The 19,761-nt window shown below is 42.4% G+C and overlaps 1 protein-coding gene across 2 annotated transcripts in view; it reads left to right on the forward strand.

The window, feature by feature from the left end:
- The first annotated feature begins 4,309 nt into the window (after window positions 1-4,309).
- LOC119913122 (NLR family CARD domain-containing protein 3-like) overlaps window positions 4,310-19,761 on the forward strand; it is a 28,741-nt gene continuing 13,289 nt past the window's right edge. For both annotated transcript variants that reach the window (XM_038732455.1, XM_038732457.1), the window contains exons 1-5: window positions 4,310-4,383; window positions 5,062-5,211; window positions 14,130-14,353; window positions 14,530-16,321; window positions 18,069-18,242. In XM_038732455.1, the coding sequence (XP_038588383.1) occupies window positions 5,081-5,211; window positions 14,130-14,353; window positions 14,530-16,321; window positions 18,069-18,242 (2,321 nt within the window). In that variant the 5' untranslated portion in view covers window positions 4,310-4,383; window positions 5,062-5,080. The remainder of the gene's footprint in view (window positions 4,384-5,061; window positions 5,212-14,129; window positions 14,354-14,529; window positions 16,322-18,068; window positions 18,243-19,761) is intronic.

The following is a 19,761-nucleotide window of genomic DNA, read 5'->3' on the forward strand; positions in this document are numbered from 1 at the left end:
GCAAACGACAAGTCCAGTATCCACGCAAACCAACAATATATCCAGGGCAGGTTTTTTACTTAATGTAGTGGCTATTTGTCCATAAACTTAAACAAAACAAATAATAACAAACTTCTCAAATGGCCACTTGAGGCTACGTCATGGTTAGGCTTTACGCAGGTTCAGAGGTACCAAAGCAAAGTGATGTCCATAACAAGATTGAGTTTGAGGAGGTTTATTCACACACATAAGCAAGCTTACAGACATTTCTGGTGCCTCTCTCACGCTGGTAAAAAAACCATATGCCCTCATGCCTGCAGCACCTCTCACCTTGACCTACTTATGCAAATGAACAAAACATCATGTGACCAACAAACGACAATACAAGTAAAGCATAAATACAAAATAAACCAAATTAACTTTAACAAGAAAAGAAAAGAAATAAATTAGGCTATAAATTAACTCAAACCCAAAATAAACAAAATAAGAATATAGCTCCAACAGCAGTGAAGAAGCTGATTATCTGTCATTTAGCTGTTTCTACAATTCTATTTCTACAATTACTTTCCTTTTTAAATCTCCATGAAGGTGTTTATAAGATCACTTTAAAATATCACTTTTGCTGCCCAGCCAATTTTTTTTGCCTGTGCCTTTTATTATGGAGATGTAGCCAACCTAACTGCTTGCTTTGCTATAGCACAGGCTGCATACAGAGGAAGCTGTGCGTCGTGCATAAAACCCAACAGAACTATTTAATCCACCATATTCTCTCTCTCTCTCTCTCTCTCTCTCTCTCTCTCTCTCTCTCTCTCTCTGTGCATCTCAAAAAAAAATAACAGCTGGTAGCTGCTGAGTGAAAGATTAGTTTCACTGGCGAGTCTGTTTGGACTCACCCTCGGACATCGCTATAAAACAAATAGGAACCGTATTAAAGAAAATAAACAGGCTTATGTCCAAAGTCAACAACAGGACACTTTTAATACATCTCAATCAATCAACTGCGCACACACAGCCTGGATGAGCTCATTTCAGTTAATGAAGCAAAATGCAGATTACAGACTGGTTAAGTTGTAAAAGGTATGAATGGAAAATGTAGCGAAATTAAGAGTAGGCCTAGATTAGCTGCTCCTACCCCTGCTGCAGACATCATCACTGCTGCCTTCAGCTAGAAGTAACAGCAGCACAAAAGAAAAGTCTGTAATATTGATGCAAGTTGCCTTGAGCAACTTTTTCCCCTCCCTTGCTGCTGTTCAGACTCCAACCGGCTTCTCTATCATTAATAAAACTGCTTATCAATTTAGCTGTATGCCTGTGTGAAAATTGTCAATATTTATACTGTTTCTGTATCTTGACTAAGAAGAAAGTTTCCCTGCCAGTCAGTCAGAACTGAAGAAGTCCTTTGGATGAGGGACGAAACGTCTTCCAGTATCTTCAACCAGGTCCAGTTGCCCTTGATTTTAACCTTCGTTGGATAAAGAAAAAAGCTTTGTTTTTTAAATTTAGTGTGGATTGTGTAATCTGTTAAAAAGCCCAACTTCAGATAACTGTAAGAAATGCTTATACTAGATTTCAACTGACAGAACATCCATTGTATCTAAGAAAAACATGTTACCAGGAAAAAAAATTAGTTGTTTGACAGATTAAAAAACTGCAGTATATTAAGGTATTTTGTATTTGTAAGATTAATGATATTGGCCACAACAAATAGATAAGTATCAGTCTTTTTTAGCAAAGATGAGATGACAGTTATTTAGATATTACATCTAGGATTCTTTGGCAAAAGTCAGTAAAATGCTATAATATAATATGGACTGAATCAATTAGGAAGGAGAGGAGGAAACAGAGATGTTTGTTGAATAAAACCTGCCAATGAGGAGGTTAAGTTGTGGCATTTTTTCCCACCAGAACTGAGTTCAGGCCCAACAAAACGTAGAAAAACGTTTATTTCAACAAAAAGGGTGGTGTTTCAAACACCTTGTTGTGTAACAGGTATGGGGGTAAAATGATGCCATAGTTATTGAAAATGAACAGACCATAGGTCACAAATGGATATTACAAGTTGTAAACACAAAACACAATCTAAATAGATTCAAAATCCGCAAACAAACTCCTCATGAAAACAAACAAATATAAAACACAATCTACAGATAGATTTAAAATCTTCATTCAAACTCTTTGTGATGCACATGCAGAAATCAGTGACTTGTACTTGAGAACCAAAATTTGAGTGAATGTAAACTGATTTGTCTGCGCATGAGGGTCATATTCTGTTGTGTTACTGTGTTTGAGTGGCAAGTTGGGTTGTCAGCAATCACTCGACTGAATAGCTATTTTGCTAATTATGTGACATTTAATAAGGCATAACGTTATTACAGCCCAGTTATGCATCAACACTGCCCAGAAACCGGCTCACCACCTAGGGTTAGCTTGTTTAGATGTAAGACACAGAAACAAGAAGATGAAACCTATACAAAGGTTATTTAAAGCTTGGTCACACACTGAACACCAGAACATTTTAATAACTTTATATATATATAAATGTTTCTTTTGACGTTAAATGAATCAGCAATTGTGCAGTTTCTATAAATATAAATGTCCTGCATGTTGGTGTGCATGAAGGCCAGTTGGTGCTTCCCTGGATTTCCAGACTTTTATTTGTGACTTAAGAAGATTCAAGTCTTGCTCATTTTCAGCATCTGCTAGACTCACCTGAGGCTTTATAATTCCTCTGTGCAGCCTTAAAAAGCAGCAGAGTCCATGAATAAATGTGTTATCATGAGACTCTGAGCGTGAAATGATAGTTGGTTTTGAGTAGATGCACTATTTTACTTAACACTGAAAATTAAATGACACCCTGCAACTGAATGCTTTACCGTGTAATGAAATATTTTTCATTTACTGTCTTAATGTTGCAGGTGCGTTGTTTTGAAATTAGTGAAAAAAGTGACCTTGGATTATTTGTACATGTGATCATACATACATTTTAAGTCCAAAGTTGTAAAAACATATTTCCTGCAGCATCAGTTTTATGTGCGACACCGCTAGTTTTCACATCACATAATCAACACAGACACACAAAGTCAACCTGTGGAGCTTTTTCCAAACAGAAATCTGTGTGGAAGCAGTCGTTATCAGCAGTTCATCTTTTGGAGCTCCTGCTAATTTCTGCCAGAAGATGTCAGCATCTCCACTGTTTTCCCTCAGAGTACTTGATAGTTTACTACTTTATAGTCGCTTTGGCACATTTCTCAAATCAGCCTTAACATTTGCTTTTGATTAGTGTTTTAAATACAAATGTGTGATCAGTTTATAAAATACGAAGCAATAGATAAAACCAGCCAACACCATGACAAATTACAACATTAAAGTACTATGATCAATAATAATGATTCAATAACATAATAAAACTGACAGGGGTTTTTCTGCATAATGAGCACTTTTACTTAATCTTCTGTACTTTAAGTCACGTAACATTTTGAATGCAGGACTTATAACTTTTAACGCAGTATTTGTGATACTTGTACTAGAATATGATCTGAAAAATATGCTGTTATCAGAAACCACTTTTATGTTCAGCCCATTCAGTTCACTAATGGTAAATGAGGCATTTGGTGACTGAATGAAAATAAAAGATTTCACTTGTTAACTTGACTGTTAGGTTTGACAGACCACAGCAGCTGTTTGTACACATGTATAGTATTTCCTGCAGCCCGCTCTGTGAGAGCTGCTGTTCTTGTTGTTATGCTGTGGTGTACTGTGGAATATTTAGTAGAGAGGAAAATTCACAAATGGGCTTATTGCACAGGTGACAACCTATCACTGAACCACGCTTGAATTCACTGAACTCCAAAGAGAGATCACATATCTCAAATGTTGGTAGAAGCAGTCTGTGTACTAATTTTATACACCTGTGGCCATGGAAGTGATTGGAACACCTGAATTCAATGATTTGGAGGGGTGTCCCAAAACTTTTGGCAATATAGTAGTATATATATAAACATATTGGGAATTGAGTAAATTTTACATCTTTTTGTGTAAAAGAACATTTCGTTCATTTAGTTTAAAAGACTTTAGTTGGAGATTAAATAAAATGGATTATTTTTTATTATCATTTAAAGTTTATTTAAGGCCTACCGACATTTTGTTTTTAATTGAGTCTGTTCAGGCCAAGAGAGATGCTCATAAACACATCATGTTAAACAGCTGATCTGTGTGAGCACCACACACACACACACACACACACAAACCCACCTGATTTCCTGTAAATGGAGAGGGGAGGAGCAACTCTGTTCAGGTGATCCTGGTGAGAACTGGGAGGGAACCTGAAGCTGAAAGTGTTCAGTTATTTCAGACTCCATGTTAAGTTGACAGAGCAGAAGGAGGAGAACTGAAGTCTGAGGCAGGGTGAGTGTTAATACAATATTTTCCAATATTCTCTGAGTCAGTTTTCTCCCCGTGGACTGTAGAGGAAAGAAGTGTTAGAGTGAACTCAACAGTTTGATTAATCTGTGTACACAAAGTTGTGACTGGCTGAATTAAACACATTAAACCTGCAGTAACCAAGAAAACAAGCACAGATTTAAAGAAAAGTGACCAGAGCTACAAAGCAGCATTTGAGGTTAGCGAGGTGACTTCAGGACTTCACTTGTTATCTGGTTACATCGCCTTGGTAACTTATGCTGAAACTTATGCTGCCTAACCTGCTCCAGAGCAGCCAAGCCTTGTAGACTACGCTACTTGTTGTACAAGATAGATGTTGAAGATTTGACAGTAAGCCTAATTATCACTTTCACTATCACTATCACAGGTTTTTAGTTTTTTAATTTGCTCACAAGTCCGTTTCACACATCCTCTCGTAGCTGCTATGGCTGGATTGGGAAACCCTGGATTAATTTAACAAATTAATAACCAGCTGTGTGTGTGTGTGTGTGTGTGTGTGTGTGTGTCAATTTAACAAATTAATAACCAGCTATGTGTGTTACTTCCTGTTCTCTCTATCTTGTTTGTGTCTCTTGAACAAACTTGTTCTTCTTGATTCTTTTATTCTGAGCTCACAGCCATTGTCACTGTTTTACCTCTCAGACTGACTGAAGTGCAGAAGATGAGTGTTTGTGTGGAGGAAGAGGAGGACAGAGCAGAGTCTCCAGGATCCAGCTGTCTGTCTATGAAGAGTGACCAGTCCAAAGACTTTTCTCCAAACTTCAGTAATGAAACTGGACCCTCAGACACAAAGTAAGAGACTGTTTTTACTGTTAACTGACCTAATGAAAGATGATGCATTGTGGATCAAGACAAAGTGCTAAAAGATTTATATTTATAATGCAGAACTATCAGTGTAGATTCTGTTTAAAAAAAAGAATGGATCTTATTTTAATTTCTTTAGTAAAACAAATGAGAACGCCTCGGGTTACGTATGTAACCCTGGTTCCCTGAGAAGGGGAACGAGACACTGCGTCGGTTACGACACTATGGGAACGCCTCTAGGCGAAGCAGGTCTGAACGTGAATGAAATCACTCCAATCCTATTGGCTTGTTGCTAGAACGGTAAGGTGTGACGGAATAACCGGAGGAGTATAAAGCACACCTGTACACACTCATCATTAGCTTAACTATGAAGCAGGCGCTTCAGGCGGAGAGAGGTGCGGCGGGCCGACGCAGTGTCTCGTTCCCCTTCTCGGGGAACCAGGGTTACATACGTAACCCGAGACGTTCCCCTTCGAGGGAACTCGAACTGCGTCAGTTACGACACTATGGGAACGAGATACCCACTAAACCGTGCCGAAAACCCCGCCTGCCCCTGTGTGCAATAAAGTGGCACGACTAAGAGGAGAGCGCACGAGTGCCAGGTGCCGAAGGAAGGTCAAGACTGTAAAAGCGAATGAATGTGTGCGGAGTGGCCCAGCCAGCCGCTAAACAAACATCCTGCAAGAGGCCCCGGAAAGGAGGGCTCGAGAGGCCGCCATGCCTCTGGTAGAATGAGCCCTCACAGCCACAGGTGAAGGCAAACCGCGCACCTGATAGGCCAGGGAAATAGTCTGAACAATCCAGTTGCTAATAGTATGTTTGGATGCAGGGAGCCCGGCCCTGGGAGACCCAAAACACACTAGCAGCTGGTCAGCCTTCCTCCAACGGGAGGACCTCAGAGTGTAAATACTCAGTGCTCTGACAGGGCAGAGCAGATGAAGTCTCCCGTCCTCCGCCGTCACATGAGGTGGAGGATGAAATGCCTGCAGCACTGTGGACCCTGCCGCACAAGAAGGCACTTTAGGGATGTATCCTGGACGAGGGTGCAGGATAGCCCTAATATTCCCCGGGGCAAACTCCAGGCTTTGCGGGGAAACCGAAAGCGCTTGGAGATCCCCCACCCTCCTCAGAGAGGTGATAGCAAGGAGAAAGGCCATCTTGAGGGTCAAGTGCTTAGCCTCAGCTGACTCCAGGGGTTTGAAGGGGGCCTCAGCCAACGCCCCAAGAACCACTGCCAGATCCCAAGTGGGAACCTTGGACCGAGTCGCAGGTCTCATCCTCCGGGCACCACGGAGGAAACGTACAACCAAGGGAAGTTTCCCCAAGGACCCCTCCCTCAGAGGGGTGTGGAAAATAGCTGCCACGTACACCTTGAGGGTGGAAGGGGAAAGACCAGCAGAGAACCGGTCCTGGAGGAACTCAAGTACCTGAACCACCGGGCAGGTAACAGGGTCCATCAACCGCTCCCTACACCAAGTGGAGAAAACACTCCACTTCAGGCCGTACATCCTCCGTGTGGACGGGGCCCTGGAGCTCAGGAGGGTCTCGACTGCTCCGGCTGTTAGACCCGCCTCTAGGTACTGTGCCCCCTCAGGGGCCAGACCCACAGTCGCCATATGGCAGGGCAAGGGTGAAGAACCCGGCCCTGCGCCTGGGACAGCAGGTCTCTCCTCAGAGGGACCCGCCACGGCGGGCCGTCCAGGAGCGACATGATGTCCGAGAACCACACCCGGGTTGGCCAGAACGGGGCTACGAGCAGTAGGCCGACATTGTCCTGGCGGACCCGCTCCAGAACCCCGGGAGCAGAGCGACTGGGGGAAAAGCGTACAGACGTAGCCTCGGCCACGAATGTACCATGGCGTCCAGACCCAACGGGGATGGAGGAACGAGAGAAACCATAGCGGGCAGTGCGTAGTCTCTTGAGACGCAACAGATCCACGTCTATGGGGCCGAACTCTTCGCACAAGAGCTCCACCACTTCGGGGTGAAGTCTCCATTCCCCGGGCCTCAGCCCCTGCCTCGACAGCAGGTCTGCTCCCTGATTCTGCGTCCCCGGGAGATACATCGCCCTGAGCGATAGTAACCTCTGCTGGGACCACAGGAGGATCTGACGCGCCAGTCTGTCCAGAGGGCGCGAGCGCAGACCGCCCTGGTGATTCAGATAGGCCACCACCACAGTGTTGTTCTCTTCGGAACGAACCAGGACGTGGTGGCCTTGGAGATCGGGCAGGAAACTCCTTAGAGCCTGGAACACGCCAACATCTCGAGACAGTTGATATGCCACTCGGATTGATGCACCTGCCAGGATCCCCTTGCAAAGCGGCCGTCCATGACCGCGCCCCAGCCCGTGAGGGAGGCGTCTGTCGAAATAACCAGTCGGCGACAAGACCCTCCCAGTACGGGCCCCTGGGACAGGAACCAAGTTTCCTTCCAAACTGATAGGGAACGAAGACACTTGCGCGTAACCCAAATCAGACGGAGAGGATTTCCCCTCGGGGAAAAACCCTTGTTCCTTAGTCACCACTGCAGGGGTCTCATGTGCAGCAGTCCAGATGGTATTACGCTGGACGCAGCCGCCAGGAGACCCAACACTCATTGAAAGTGTTTCATAGTGATGGCGTGGCCTAACTTCACCCCTCTCACGGAAGCCAATATGGTGTCGACACGTGCCGGAGACAATTGTGCCCGCATCGTTGTCGAATCCCATACAACCCCTAGGAACGTAGTCCGTTGGGTGGGCGCCAGCACGCTCTTCTTTGCGTTGAGCCTCAGCCCTAAACGCCGCAGATGAGCCAGAACGACATCTCAATGCCGAACCGCCAACTCTCGAGACTGGGCTAGGATGAGCCAGTCGTCGATGAAGTTGAAATCCGGATGCCCTGGAGCCTCAGCGGGGCCAGTGCTGCATCCATACACTTGGTGAATGTGCGAGGGGAAGTGCCAGGCCGAATGGAAGAACCCGATACTGGTAAGCCACACCCCCGAAGGCAAACCTCAGGAACTTCCTGTGAGAAGGATGGATGGAGACCTGGAAATAGGCGTCCTTTAGATCTATCGTGACGAACCAATCCTCAGATTGGATGTGCGTCATGATGGCGGGGATGATGAGCATCTTTAACCTGAATCTCCTCAGAGACCGGTTAGAACCCGCAGATCCAAAATAGGGCACGCAGCCCTCCGTCCTTCTTGGGGACTATGAAGTACTGGCTGTAGAACCGGCGTCTCTGTCTGGGGGGGGAGACACGTTCCACGGCCCCTTTCCTCAGCAGAGTACGAAGAGAGAAAGACTCCCCTACCCCAGTCTTCCCTGAGCTCCGTCGGGACTGGATGACGGTCCTCAGATCGCGTCTCTCAGACGGCGTCTAACGCTCCGTGGTTCTGCGAAGCTCGGCCAGATCTTCCTCAGAGGGACCCCCCCTCTGAACCATCTCCTGTAGCAGGTCGGCTTGGTAGGCTTGAAGCACCGCCATGGTGTGCAAGCTCGCACCTGCCTGGCCCGCTGCCATGTACGCCTTCCCCACGAGCGTGGATGTGGTGCGACATGGTTTGGATGGTAACGCCGGCTTCTCCAGGACAGGACGCAAGTCGAGGGGAGAGATAGCTCGCAAGCGCATCCTCCACCCGCGGCATCCTCCCATAACCACGGTCCCTAACCCCCATCACATTACTGTAGTTCAGTGATCGGGGTGTGGAAAGCCATGTAGAGAAGGGTCTGCCCCATGATTACTCAGTTCATCATGTAAATCAGGAAAGAATGGCAGAGACCGGCGTGGAGGTGGCGTGTGGTGCTTAAGAAACCTTTCATCAAGCTACCACTAGCCTGTGGTGTCTGCTCCTCCTGTGGCCAGTTGATGTTGAGCTTAGCCACGGCTCTAGTCACCACCTCCAGCAGCACGTCATAGTCGGGCGCCGCCAGATGACGCCGCCCCGACACCCGGAAGTCATCGTCCACTGCGCTGAGCACGTCCGCCTCCTCGGAGTCGGATTGCTGCAGCGTCTCCGGATCCAAACCGCGAACGGGAGAAGCCGAGAACGGGCTCCCGAACGAGGAAAGGAAGCGTCGGAGCCAGCGGATGAAGGTCGGGAAAAAGCCTCAGCCGTCCCGAAATCCTCCGACAGATCACGCTGTGAACCCCATGAGTGAAGCCGCTGGGCCGCCTCAGCGGCCGCAGGGCCCGCGCCACGGGGAAAACACATCCGGCCATCCTCGGAAAAGAGAGCCATGCTGTACCTCAGTACCCGCACGGAAAGGGCTTCGCAACGGGCGCAGGCAGCCCCCTCGAGAGCTGCCCGGGCGTGCTCCATCCCCAAACATGAGACACACATCTCATGAGAATCTCCATCCGTGATGTACCGAGGGCAAGAAAAAACACACCTTCTGTACATCTGGTTGCCGGACATGCTGGTAGACTTCTTCTTCAGGTAAAACACACTGCTTGTAGGACTGGAGCTTTCTTCAAACAACATACAGAGCGCCTGCTGAATAGAAAAAAGCTAATGATGAGTGTGTACAGGTGTGCTTTATACTCCTCCGGTTATTCCGTCACACCTTACCGTTCTAGCAACAAGCCAATAGGATTGGAGTGATTTCATTCACGTTCAGACCTGCTTCGCCTAGAGGCGTTCCCATAGTGTCGTAACCGACGCAGTTCGAGTTCCCTCGAAGGGGAACCTCCATTTCAAATTTACACTGCAAGAAAATATTCATATTTTTGCTCTAATGTTGAAGTTGCTGTAAAGATTTACATGCATTCAAAATGTGAAAGTGTTCTTTTTTGCATATTTTTGTTTGGCTCTTCCTCAGATCAGCTGTTACGATCCGCCAGATGCATCTTTAATCAGTTCATAGAATAATTGTTCAACATAAGGTGAAAAAGCATTTATAGAAAAGCTTTTCTCACCTTGGTTCTGTGTGTTGATGGTTTAAGTTTACTCTTTAACTGACTACTTTTTTATCAATATGGTGAAGAAAATTTAAGCTCAAGGGTCAACTTCCTAATGTTTCTGTGCTTGCAGTTGAAGGAAACATCAGTAAGTGAACATTTGAGCTCAGATTCTCTACAACATATATTGTTCTAAAGATGAAGAACAAGTAAACTTATAATGGAACCTACTCAAATTACAAATCGACAGAAGTGCTCCCTGGAAAATTTCAAAGTCTCTTTACAAGGCTTGGGCTACATATCGTCAGACAAAGAAAAATTAATGGTAATCATATAAGCAACCAAGAAATATTTCTAAGACCATGACCCTCAATGCAAATTACTATAAAAATGTCTCTCTAATCATTTTAAACAGTTCTGGAACAGTTTAAAAGCCACAATAAACTCTTCAGACAAATGTCCCATTAATCAATTAATAGATGGCAATATAATAATCTCTGACGCTTCATCTATTGCCCAAGTGCTGTGTCAGCATTTTTCTTCTTCGTCTGCTTTAGTACCTTTTCAGTTTAAGCAGTGGTGAAGGACTTGATACAATTGAATCCAGATATATTAAATTAGCTTCTCATATTCTAATGTTTCTACTAGCTGACCTGTTTTATATGTCTTTGTCTACTCCTGAGTTACCAGCTATCTGGAAATATACACGCATTACTCCACTCTACAATGGTGTTGACAGTCTTAATCCTAATAATTACAGACTATAGATAATCTGTTCTATTGCTAAAGTATTTGAGAAACTAATATTTAATCAGTTATCACAGTATCTTACAGTTTTTCTCAATTGCTTAAACACTGTAACCAGGCTTTTAAACTAAAATTTCTAAACCTTAACTCCATTTTTCAAAAAGCACATCCATTTCCCTAAACTCAACACACAAATCCCTTCATTTCTCATTGACTACACCAAGTAGTCATTGAGAAAGCAGTGACACTCAATATAGTTCACTTAAGACACTGTACAGTACGACACAGTACAAAGGTTGTTGAGGGGGAGAGCCACGCAACATTACTAATAACCAGTTTTTTTAGTATTGTTTTGAATTTATCTCACCAGTGTGTAAGACTGTGTCAGAAGTGTGTGTGTGTTTTTGAGGGCTTGTGTGTTACGTCTGAGGGCAAAGTTTAGTTTTTCAGCAAGAATAGTTTTGAGTGGAGAGCTCCATTTTTACCTGAAAATAGGATGTTTGTGGAATTGCGTGAGAAGTTATGGATTTGTGTTTTGAGAGTTTCGAGAAAAAGAGTTATAATTTCAGGAAATGTGTTTAAGCAATCGAGAAGAACAATAATATATCCTTTCACCATTTCAATCTGGTTTTAGACCCAATCATTCAACAACTACTGCTCTTTTAAAACTTACTAATGGTGTTAAAGGAAAAAAAGTGCTCACTGCCATTACCTTTGAAGCCTCGTTAACTCCACTCCGAGTCTGAATGTGTCCGTTCCTTGATTATTTATATTCCTTTAGTCTGTCAAGGTCCACCGATCAAAAGAATCAGAACAGTTTTTTAACAAAAATTACTCCAAGTTGTAAATCCTGTTGTGAAGTCCATCATTCTCTGTCTGCTAACTTCTCTTATCCTGCACCGTGTTGTTTTTGTGATGTTACTTCAAAATAAAAGTGCATATTGGAGCTAGATCAAATGAAGGACGTGTAGCCTATTTGATATTATTGGATAAGTTTTATACACGTAATATTCTGTTTAATAAATATATTAATAATAAATAATAAACTGTTTCATAGTAGTTTCAGTTTTGTGCAAAAGGAATTAAAGGCCTGTCCCAAATATAGGCAGGGTCAATTTAATGATTTTAGCAAATAAAAGCCCAGTGCCTTATACAGGACAAAATATATCCTCTGTTAGATAGCAGAAAGTTGCCAGTCAAGAAATCAGGTTTCTTTAGATAGATATATTAAGAAATTATATTTACTTTTTTATTCAGTAATACCATATGTTTTTTTTTTAATGAAGATTATTATTTGTCACATCAAGAAATGAAGTGCTACATGTTGTCTCATACTCCTGTAATACAGTATTTTACAAATTGGGAGGGTTGGCTCATCAGGAATGCTATACCAAAGAAAATGACATCTCACATCTCAGAAACACTGTCATATCTAGAGCATCAAGTATGGCCACTGACAGATAACAGGAAAATGTAAGCCTCATTGTTTCTGCACCAAGGTCCATTACAAACCACATAATGCATGAAGTTCACAAAGGCATTGTCAGGTAAGGATCTAGGCTCCTCTGGCTTTGCTTAATTTATTAAATAAGCAATCTGAAAACAGACAACTTCAGCTCCACTTTGAAAACATCTGTCCCACATCAAAGCCTTCCATCTGGGAAAACCCACACTGATTATGTCCGTGATTTTTTTGCCGCCAGCTGTCTGCATCTGTCCCGACTCCTCTGGCTTCATGGTATAAAGATCCACAGGCTGTCGGGTCTCGTACTAAATAACACGTGCTTGTTCATTTGTCCAAATGTCACTTCTCTTCTTACTTCTAATAAACCAGAAACTCAGAGACTGTTTATTATTATTATTATTTCCTCTTCTTCTTCTACGGACGCATTTAATGTAGTGGCAGCGTCTACACCTCCGGAATTATACAAGCAGAAGAAGAACGTGATGATGAAATGCGCTCTGTAGCGCTGTTTGTTTGTTGTCGGCTATTGTAGAAGCATAACGACAAAATACTACGACGTCCATGGAAGGGGCTGCCCTCGGTTATGTAGATAAAAATGGTTCATTCTAAGGTAATAAAAACATAATGGTTCATTATTTAAGGTCTTTATACACCACTGAAAACATAGTTATAAATATTGTATTGCATTTCTGTCAATGAATCCTCAGAAATATTACACAACTTTTAATATACAATTTACAAGTCACTATATTCGTTATTCTCTGTTTTTGCTGGGCAATTATTTGTTCACAGCCTCTTTGTGGCTATCAAGTGGTTGTAAGTACTTCTTTTTTTGTTGTTTCTTTGTTTGCCTTCATTGTAGTGTGTTGATTGTGGTTTTCTTTTTGTCTTTCTTATGATTGTAATGTGTTTGATTTGTCCCTTGTTTTGTGTTGTATTGTATAGTAGGACGCCCTCAAAAACGAGATGTTTCATCTCAAGGGGTTTATCTTACTTAGTAAACTTGTACAACAACAAACATCCATAGGTAGTACTTGTGCAGATAAACAAAAGATCAGAAAATGGTTAGACGATTTGGACCACTTCTCTTTTTTAGAATATTTGAATTGCATTATGCCTTCATTTGATAGTTGACAGTAGAGTGCAGGCTCAGGAAGTTTTTTCCACTGTGGCAAGTTACTAAACATTTCAACTGGCCACTCAGTTTCTTCATGTGTCATTTTAAATATCTTAACACTTTAAAATTGTAAACACTGAGTCACTGGTGCCTGACAGCAGAAATATGGAATGTAACTATAATCCTTGACTATTTGAGAATTGTTAACATAACAATTTGTTCCCTGGTAGAGAGTGACAAAAACATAAAGAGAATGACATACAAAACCGCCTGTACTTGAATATGTGACAGCACTGTTACATGCTATGTGTTTTAGACTGCTGGTCCACCACAATTAGACGACTTCTAGACTCAGTTCAAACCTAACTAACTCAAACTAAGCTGCTCAAAGTGACTGTAAAACAGCGAAGGAGCTGCAGGACGTGTTGAGTTTGTGTTAATAAACTATAGGCAGATCACTAAATGTTTAATAAGACAGTCAGATAGTAAAAGTATGCAATTAGTGTTTATAAAAGCAGGAAATAAATGGAACAATCATTCATTCATTTAGTCTTCATTAAAGACTAAAGGCTGAATTCAAACAGGAAAGTAACAACACTTTCACTGTTCTCTGTGACCATCTGAGCTGATTCTACACAGTGTTTTTCAACAACAAGCAACAAATCATTTTAATTCTAATGAAATGTCTTCACAGAGAGAAGAGTGGAGTGGAGGAGCAGCCGTCCTGCTGTGCTTTGTGTCAGGATGTCCTGAAGGATCCAGTCTCTACAAGCTGTAGACACTGGTTCTGCAGACAGTGCATCACATCATACTGGGACCAGTCTGCTTCACCAGGAGACTCCTCCTGTCCCCAGTGTGGAGAAAGATCCAGAACAAGAGCTGGACTGCAGACAGCCAGTCAGAGCAGCTCTGTACAAAGTAAGACTGGACATCTGTCTGCTGATGTCGTCATGTCTGAAAACAGGACTTTTAATTACAAGGACATTTGTTTTTTTTTAATGTTATCATGAATATCATACATCCAAAAACATTTTTATTTATCTGGTTTCTTACTTTCTGTTTAGTCTTTAATAGTTTTATTCTCTTTTTCCTAGTGACTGATGGTCTGCAGGAGGTTTTAGATGAACATAAGATCAGTCTGAGGAGGAGATGTGAATGTGTGACTGAAGGAAGTGATGAAACAGGAAGTGGAACCCTCCTCAACAGGATCTACACTGAGCTCTACATCACAGAGGGACAGAGTGAAGAGGTTAATACCCAACATGAGGTGAGGCAGCTTGAGACAGCTTCCAAGAAGAAACCCCTCCATGAAACTCCAATCAAGTGCCACGACATCTTTAAAGCCTTACCTGACCAACAGAGACACATCAGAGTGGTTCTGACAAACGGTGTCGCTGGCGTTGGAAAAACCTTCTCAGTGCAGAAGTTCACTCTGGACTGGGCAGAGGGCTTGGAAAACCAAGATGTCAGTCTGGTGATTCTGTTTTCGTTCAGGGAGCTGAACTTGATCAAAGATAAGCAGTACAGTCTTCTCACGCTGCTCCATGTTTTCCATCCAACATTACAGAAGGTCCCAGCAGAGAAGCTCACTGTCTGTAAACTGTTGTTCATCTTTGACGGCCTGGATGAAAGCAGACTTTCATTGGATTTCAAGAACAAGAAGGTTGTGTCTGATGTCACACAGAAGTCATCAGTCAACCTGCTGCTGACAAACCTCATCAACGGGAATCTGCTTCCCTCGGCTCTTGTCTGGATAACTTCCCGACCTGCAGCAGCCAATCAGATCCCTCCTTCGTGTGTTGACAGGTTAACAGAAGTACGAGGCTTCACTGACGCCCAGAAGGAGGAGTACTTCAGGAGGAGAGTCAGTGATGAAGAGCTGTCCAGCAGAATCATCTCACACATCAAGACCTCCAAGAGCCTCTACATCATGTGTCTAATCCCAGTCTTCTGCTGGATCACTGCTACAGTTCTGGAGCACATGTTGACTACAGACCAGAGAGGAGAGCTGCCCAAGACCCTGACTGACCTGTACTCACACTTCCTGCTGGTTCAGACAAAGAGGAAGAAGCAGAAGTATAATGAGGGACATGAGTTGAGTCCACAGGAGCTGACGGAGGCTGACAGGAAAGTTCTTCTGAAGCTGGGGAGGCTGGCGTTTGAACATCTGGAGAAAGGAAACATATTTTTTTACCAAAAAGACCTGGAGCAGTGTGGTCTTGATGTCACAGAGGCCTCGGTGTACTCAGGAATTTGTACGGAGATCTTCAAAAGAGAGAGTGTGATCTTCCAGAAAACAGTCTACTGCTTTGTTCATCTGAGCATTCAGGAATTCCTGGCTGCAGTCTACATGTTCCACTGTTATACCAACAAGAACACAAAGGTACTGAAGACTTTTTTGGGAAAAAAACATGTTGATTCAACCCTGGATGTCTTCCTGAAGGGAGCAATGATGAAATCCCTTGAAAGTAGAAATGGCCACCTGGACCTGTTTGTTTGCTTCCTTCATGGTCTCTCTCTGGAGTCCAACCAGAGACTTTTAAGAGGCCTGCTGGGTCGGACAGATAACAGTCCAGAAATCATCCAGAGAGCCATTAACAACCTGAAGGAGATGGACAGTGATAAAACCTCTCCTGACAGAAGCATCAACATCTTCCACTGTCTGACAGAGATGAACGACCACTCAGTTCATCAGGAGATCCAAGAGTTCCTGAAGTCAGAGAACATATCAGAGAAGAAACTCTCTGTGGTCCACTGCTCAGCTCTGGCCTACATGCTGCAGATGTCAGAGGAGGTTCTGGATGAGTTGGACCTGGAGAAGTACAACACATCAGATCAGGGACGACTGAGACTGATTCCAGCTGTGAGGAACTGCAGAAAGGCTCGGTAAATCCAGAAAATTATAAAGCAACATAAAGCTAAAACAGGCTGGCAGGCTGTGTCTCCAAACTCACACACTGTAGGCAGGCAAAGGGAAACAGGCGTTAGCAAAAAAGGCAAGCAAGAGTAACTAGAACAGCAGCAAAAACTAAGAGGACTGGAACGCATGTTAGCAAGGTAGGTTAACTGAAAAACTGGCAGGGTGTGACTGAAGAGCTGGGGTTTTTGTAGAGTGGGTTGATTGCTGATGAGTCTCAGGTAAGTGGAGCTGCAGGCGGTGAGCCAGAGAGAGGGAGCCAGAAAGGCACGCCCACAACACACACAGACAAGGACAGCAGGGAGGGGAAAACACAAGAAACAAAAGGATGGGGGAGAAAGCAGAGCCACTCCTGACATTAATGGATACTCCTGACTTGAGGACTAAAGAGTTTGTCCTGAGAACATTTTGGCAGTCATCTATTTATAACAATAGCGTGTTTATTGTTATGGTGCATACAGTGTCTGCACTGAGTTATGTTAATGTTTAGTTAATGTTTTTTATAGACAGACATACAGATATATAATATCTGTGATCTGCTGAAACTAACATCCATGGAAACTGTGAATGCGACCATGCAGTTATTGCTATCATATTTTTTTTGCTATTTAATGATAATGAAGTACTGTTAGGTCCATTTTGACAATTTCCATAATATCTTTAAAAATTGCTTGATGATTTGAGAGGATGTGAGGGAAGGCGATCCTCCTTCTTGAAGGACAAACTTGAAGTTCCAGCAATGAATGTCTTTTTATATGTTTTGCCACATTAGAAATGAGTTTGAGTTAGAAACAGTAAAGAAGCTCTCTCTCTCTCTGTCCCTCTCTCCCTGGTAGGATTTTAATGGACTGGTCTGTAAACTGGTATGTTCCAAAGCTACATTAGTAATGGTTACTGATTTTACATCTGGTCATCTTAATGTGAGAAATTACAGTTGATAATTATTGTAATAAGTTTGCAAATACAAACTGTCAGACAATGTGTCTTTCTGCACAAGCAGTAACACTAAAGGTAAGATATGCAGAGAAAATAGCAGCACACAATTCCACTGTGGTTTTTATTGAATTTGCAGCCACAGTCTTTGTGTATTTAAACTAATTTCCTCACACAGCAGCTCATTACACAGTCAGTTGCTGTCATGACGTCCAGGTTTGTTCTGCCAGTGAGGAGAGGAAGAAAGCTCAGTAGGTTCAGTTCAGTGGAGGGATTTTATCATCCCCAAAAAAGTCCCATACAAGTATAATAATACAAAATTCAGTACTAATTATACTATTAGGAGTCATTAAATCAATTTCATGGGAGATGAAAAGTAGATGGAATGACATAAGATGCATCAAAGATGCACAAAACACACCCAGGTACATGGCTGAGGTAAATAAATTCACAGTGCAGTTGCAGTATATATATTTTTTTACAGCTCATTAAACATCATGTTAAAAGTTTAACAAACATAGCACCCTGTTATCCAGGGAAGGTTAGGATAACAGCTGTCCTTGATTTTAACCTTCCTTTGATGACCTGGATGACTGAGAACCTTCACAGACATAGCACTCTGTTAATCACAAGGACACTTTGACATGTGGAAAGGAAGAATGCAAATTTCAAACCACAAACCTTTTGATCAGTGGCTGACCAGCTATTATATATTTTTATAATAAAGTCTCAGATTTTTTTATACAGTAAAAAATAATGTTTTCTGTTCTGCTGTCTTCACAGACTTTCCTACTGTGGACTCTCAGAGAGTCACTGTGAAGTTGTGGCATCAGCTCTGAAGTCCAACCCCACCCATCTGAAAGAGCTGGACCTGAGTCACAACAAGCTGCCAGATTCAGGAGTAAAACTGCTATCTGCTGGACTGGAGAGTCCGAAGTGTAGACTGGAGACTCTGAGGTGAGTTCAAGTATTCTACTCTTGTAGAGTGTATATTTAAACAACTAACAACAGCTCTTTTTAAATTTTTTTCAGTCTAAACAATTTGGCTTCGATCTTCTTCTGTAATCGAACTGGATTCAGTAGGATTTATTCTACAATGTGCTGCAAATTTCAAAATTTTATTTTTGTTACATGTGAGAGACATATATATATAAAATATTCAAAGTTCAACACATTTTCAGGACTAATGCATTGTCATGCATAACCTTCAGAAAGTGTTTTTACAGGAACGTGTATATTTTTTTAGGGCTAATAAAATGTACTGATTCACTTTGGTGCACCGGCATAAAAGTTTGAGATGGAATTTATTTTAACATCTTTGCATCGATAAAATCTGATTTATTTATATACAAATATTAGTAGAGTCCCATGCCTTTATTATTTAGAAATGGTTACATTCCTTTTACATTGATTCCTCCTAAAGTGTTACACTCATCTCTACTGTTGCCAGCACCCTGTCAGCTACGACAGAGACAGAGGTGTGTTACATTAGATTAACATGGGGGAGGAAGCACTACATGTTCCTCCAAATTCCTACAAATCAAATGTTTGGAGACATTTTGGATTTTCTAGAGACAAGACACATGCAATAAATAAAATATGCCATCCTGCCATAAAGTACACAGGCAGCACGACTAACCTAAAAACAAACTCACATGAAGCAGAGACATGGTATGAATTAGGGGTGTGAATCTCTAGGCACCTCACGATTCGATTATGACTCAGAGGGCTTCTATGCATCTAAGAATCAATTTTTTTAACCACCTGCCTAGTGAGACGTTTGTCTCCTCCGCCCCCTCGGATTCACCTCTAGCTAGCCCGAGAGGTAGTAAGCAAGATTGGTGAGCAAACTATTGCAACTTCTAAAATTGTTTGACTATTAAATGTATGAGGTGTTATAAATGTGTAACTGAAGACAGAAAACAGGAAAGATGGACTGGTTTACAGCAAGGTCCAAGCCCAGATTAATTTTATCTTATGTAGAGCTACTCGGCAGTTTCAAGAGCGGAACTAAACATAAATCACATCACCCATCTCTTCTTTGCTCTTGCATTCTCCACCCAAACCAAGACCAAGCAACATCTCAAGCTAAGCAAATGCGTGTGAATTATTACAAGCGACTTTGTCCAGAAAAGAACTATTCAGACAAACTCACGAAAATCTGTTTCAACGTAACGTTTCATTAACCCATGTTGCATGACTACAGTGTTTTAATAAATTTATGAGAATTAATACCAAATTATGAATTTTAATATTCAGAAAATATTAATCCATAAATCTCTCGTTTTGCGGGACACCACTGAAGTTTTAATTAACCCAGAGTCTCTGGACCTCTGGGTAGCGTTCATAATTATACATACATAGTGATCAGTTAGCTAATAATCGATCAATTATCTTAAATCAATCAGTCAGTCTCATTTCAAAGGGGTAAATTCTCTTGTCAGGGACTTGGAGACAGGTAATACAAACATTACAG

The sequence above is a fragment of the Micropterus salmoides genome, unplaced genomic scaffold (assembly GCF_014851395.1).
Source record: "Micropterus salmoides isolate LMB-PRFRI ecotype aquatic unplaced genomic scaffold, ASM1485139v1 Ms_hic_scaffold_1, whole genome shotgun sequence".
NCBI lineage: Eukaryota > Metazoa > Chordata > Actinopteri > Centrarchiformes > Centrarchidae > Micropterus > Micropterus salmoides.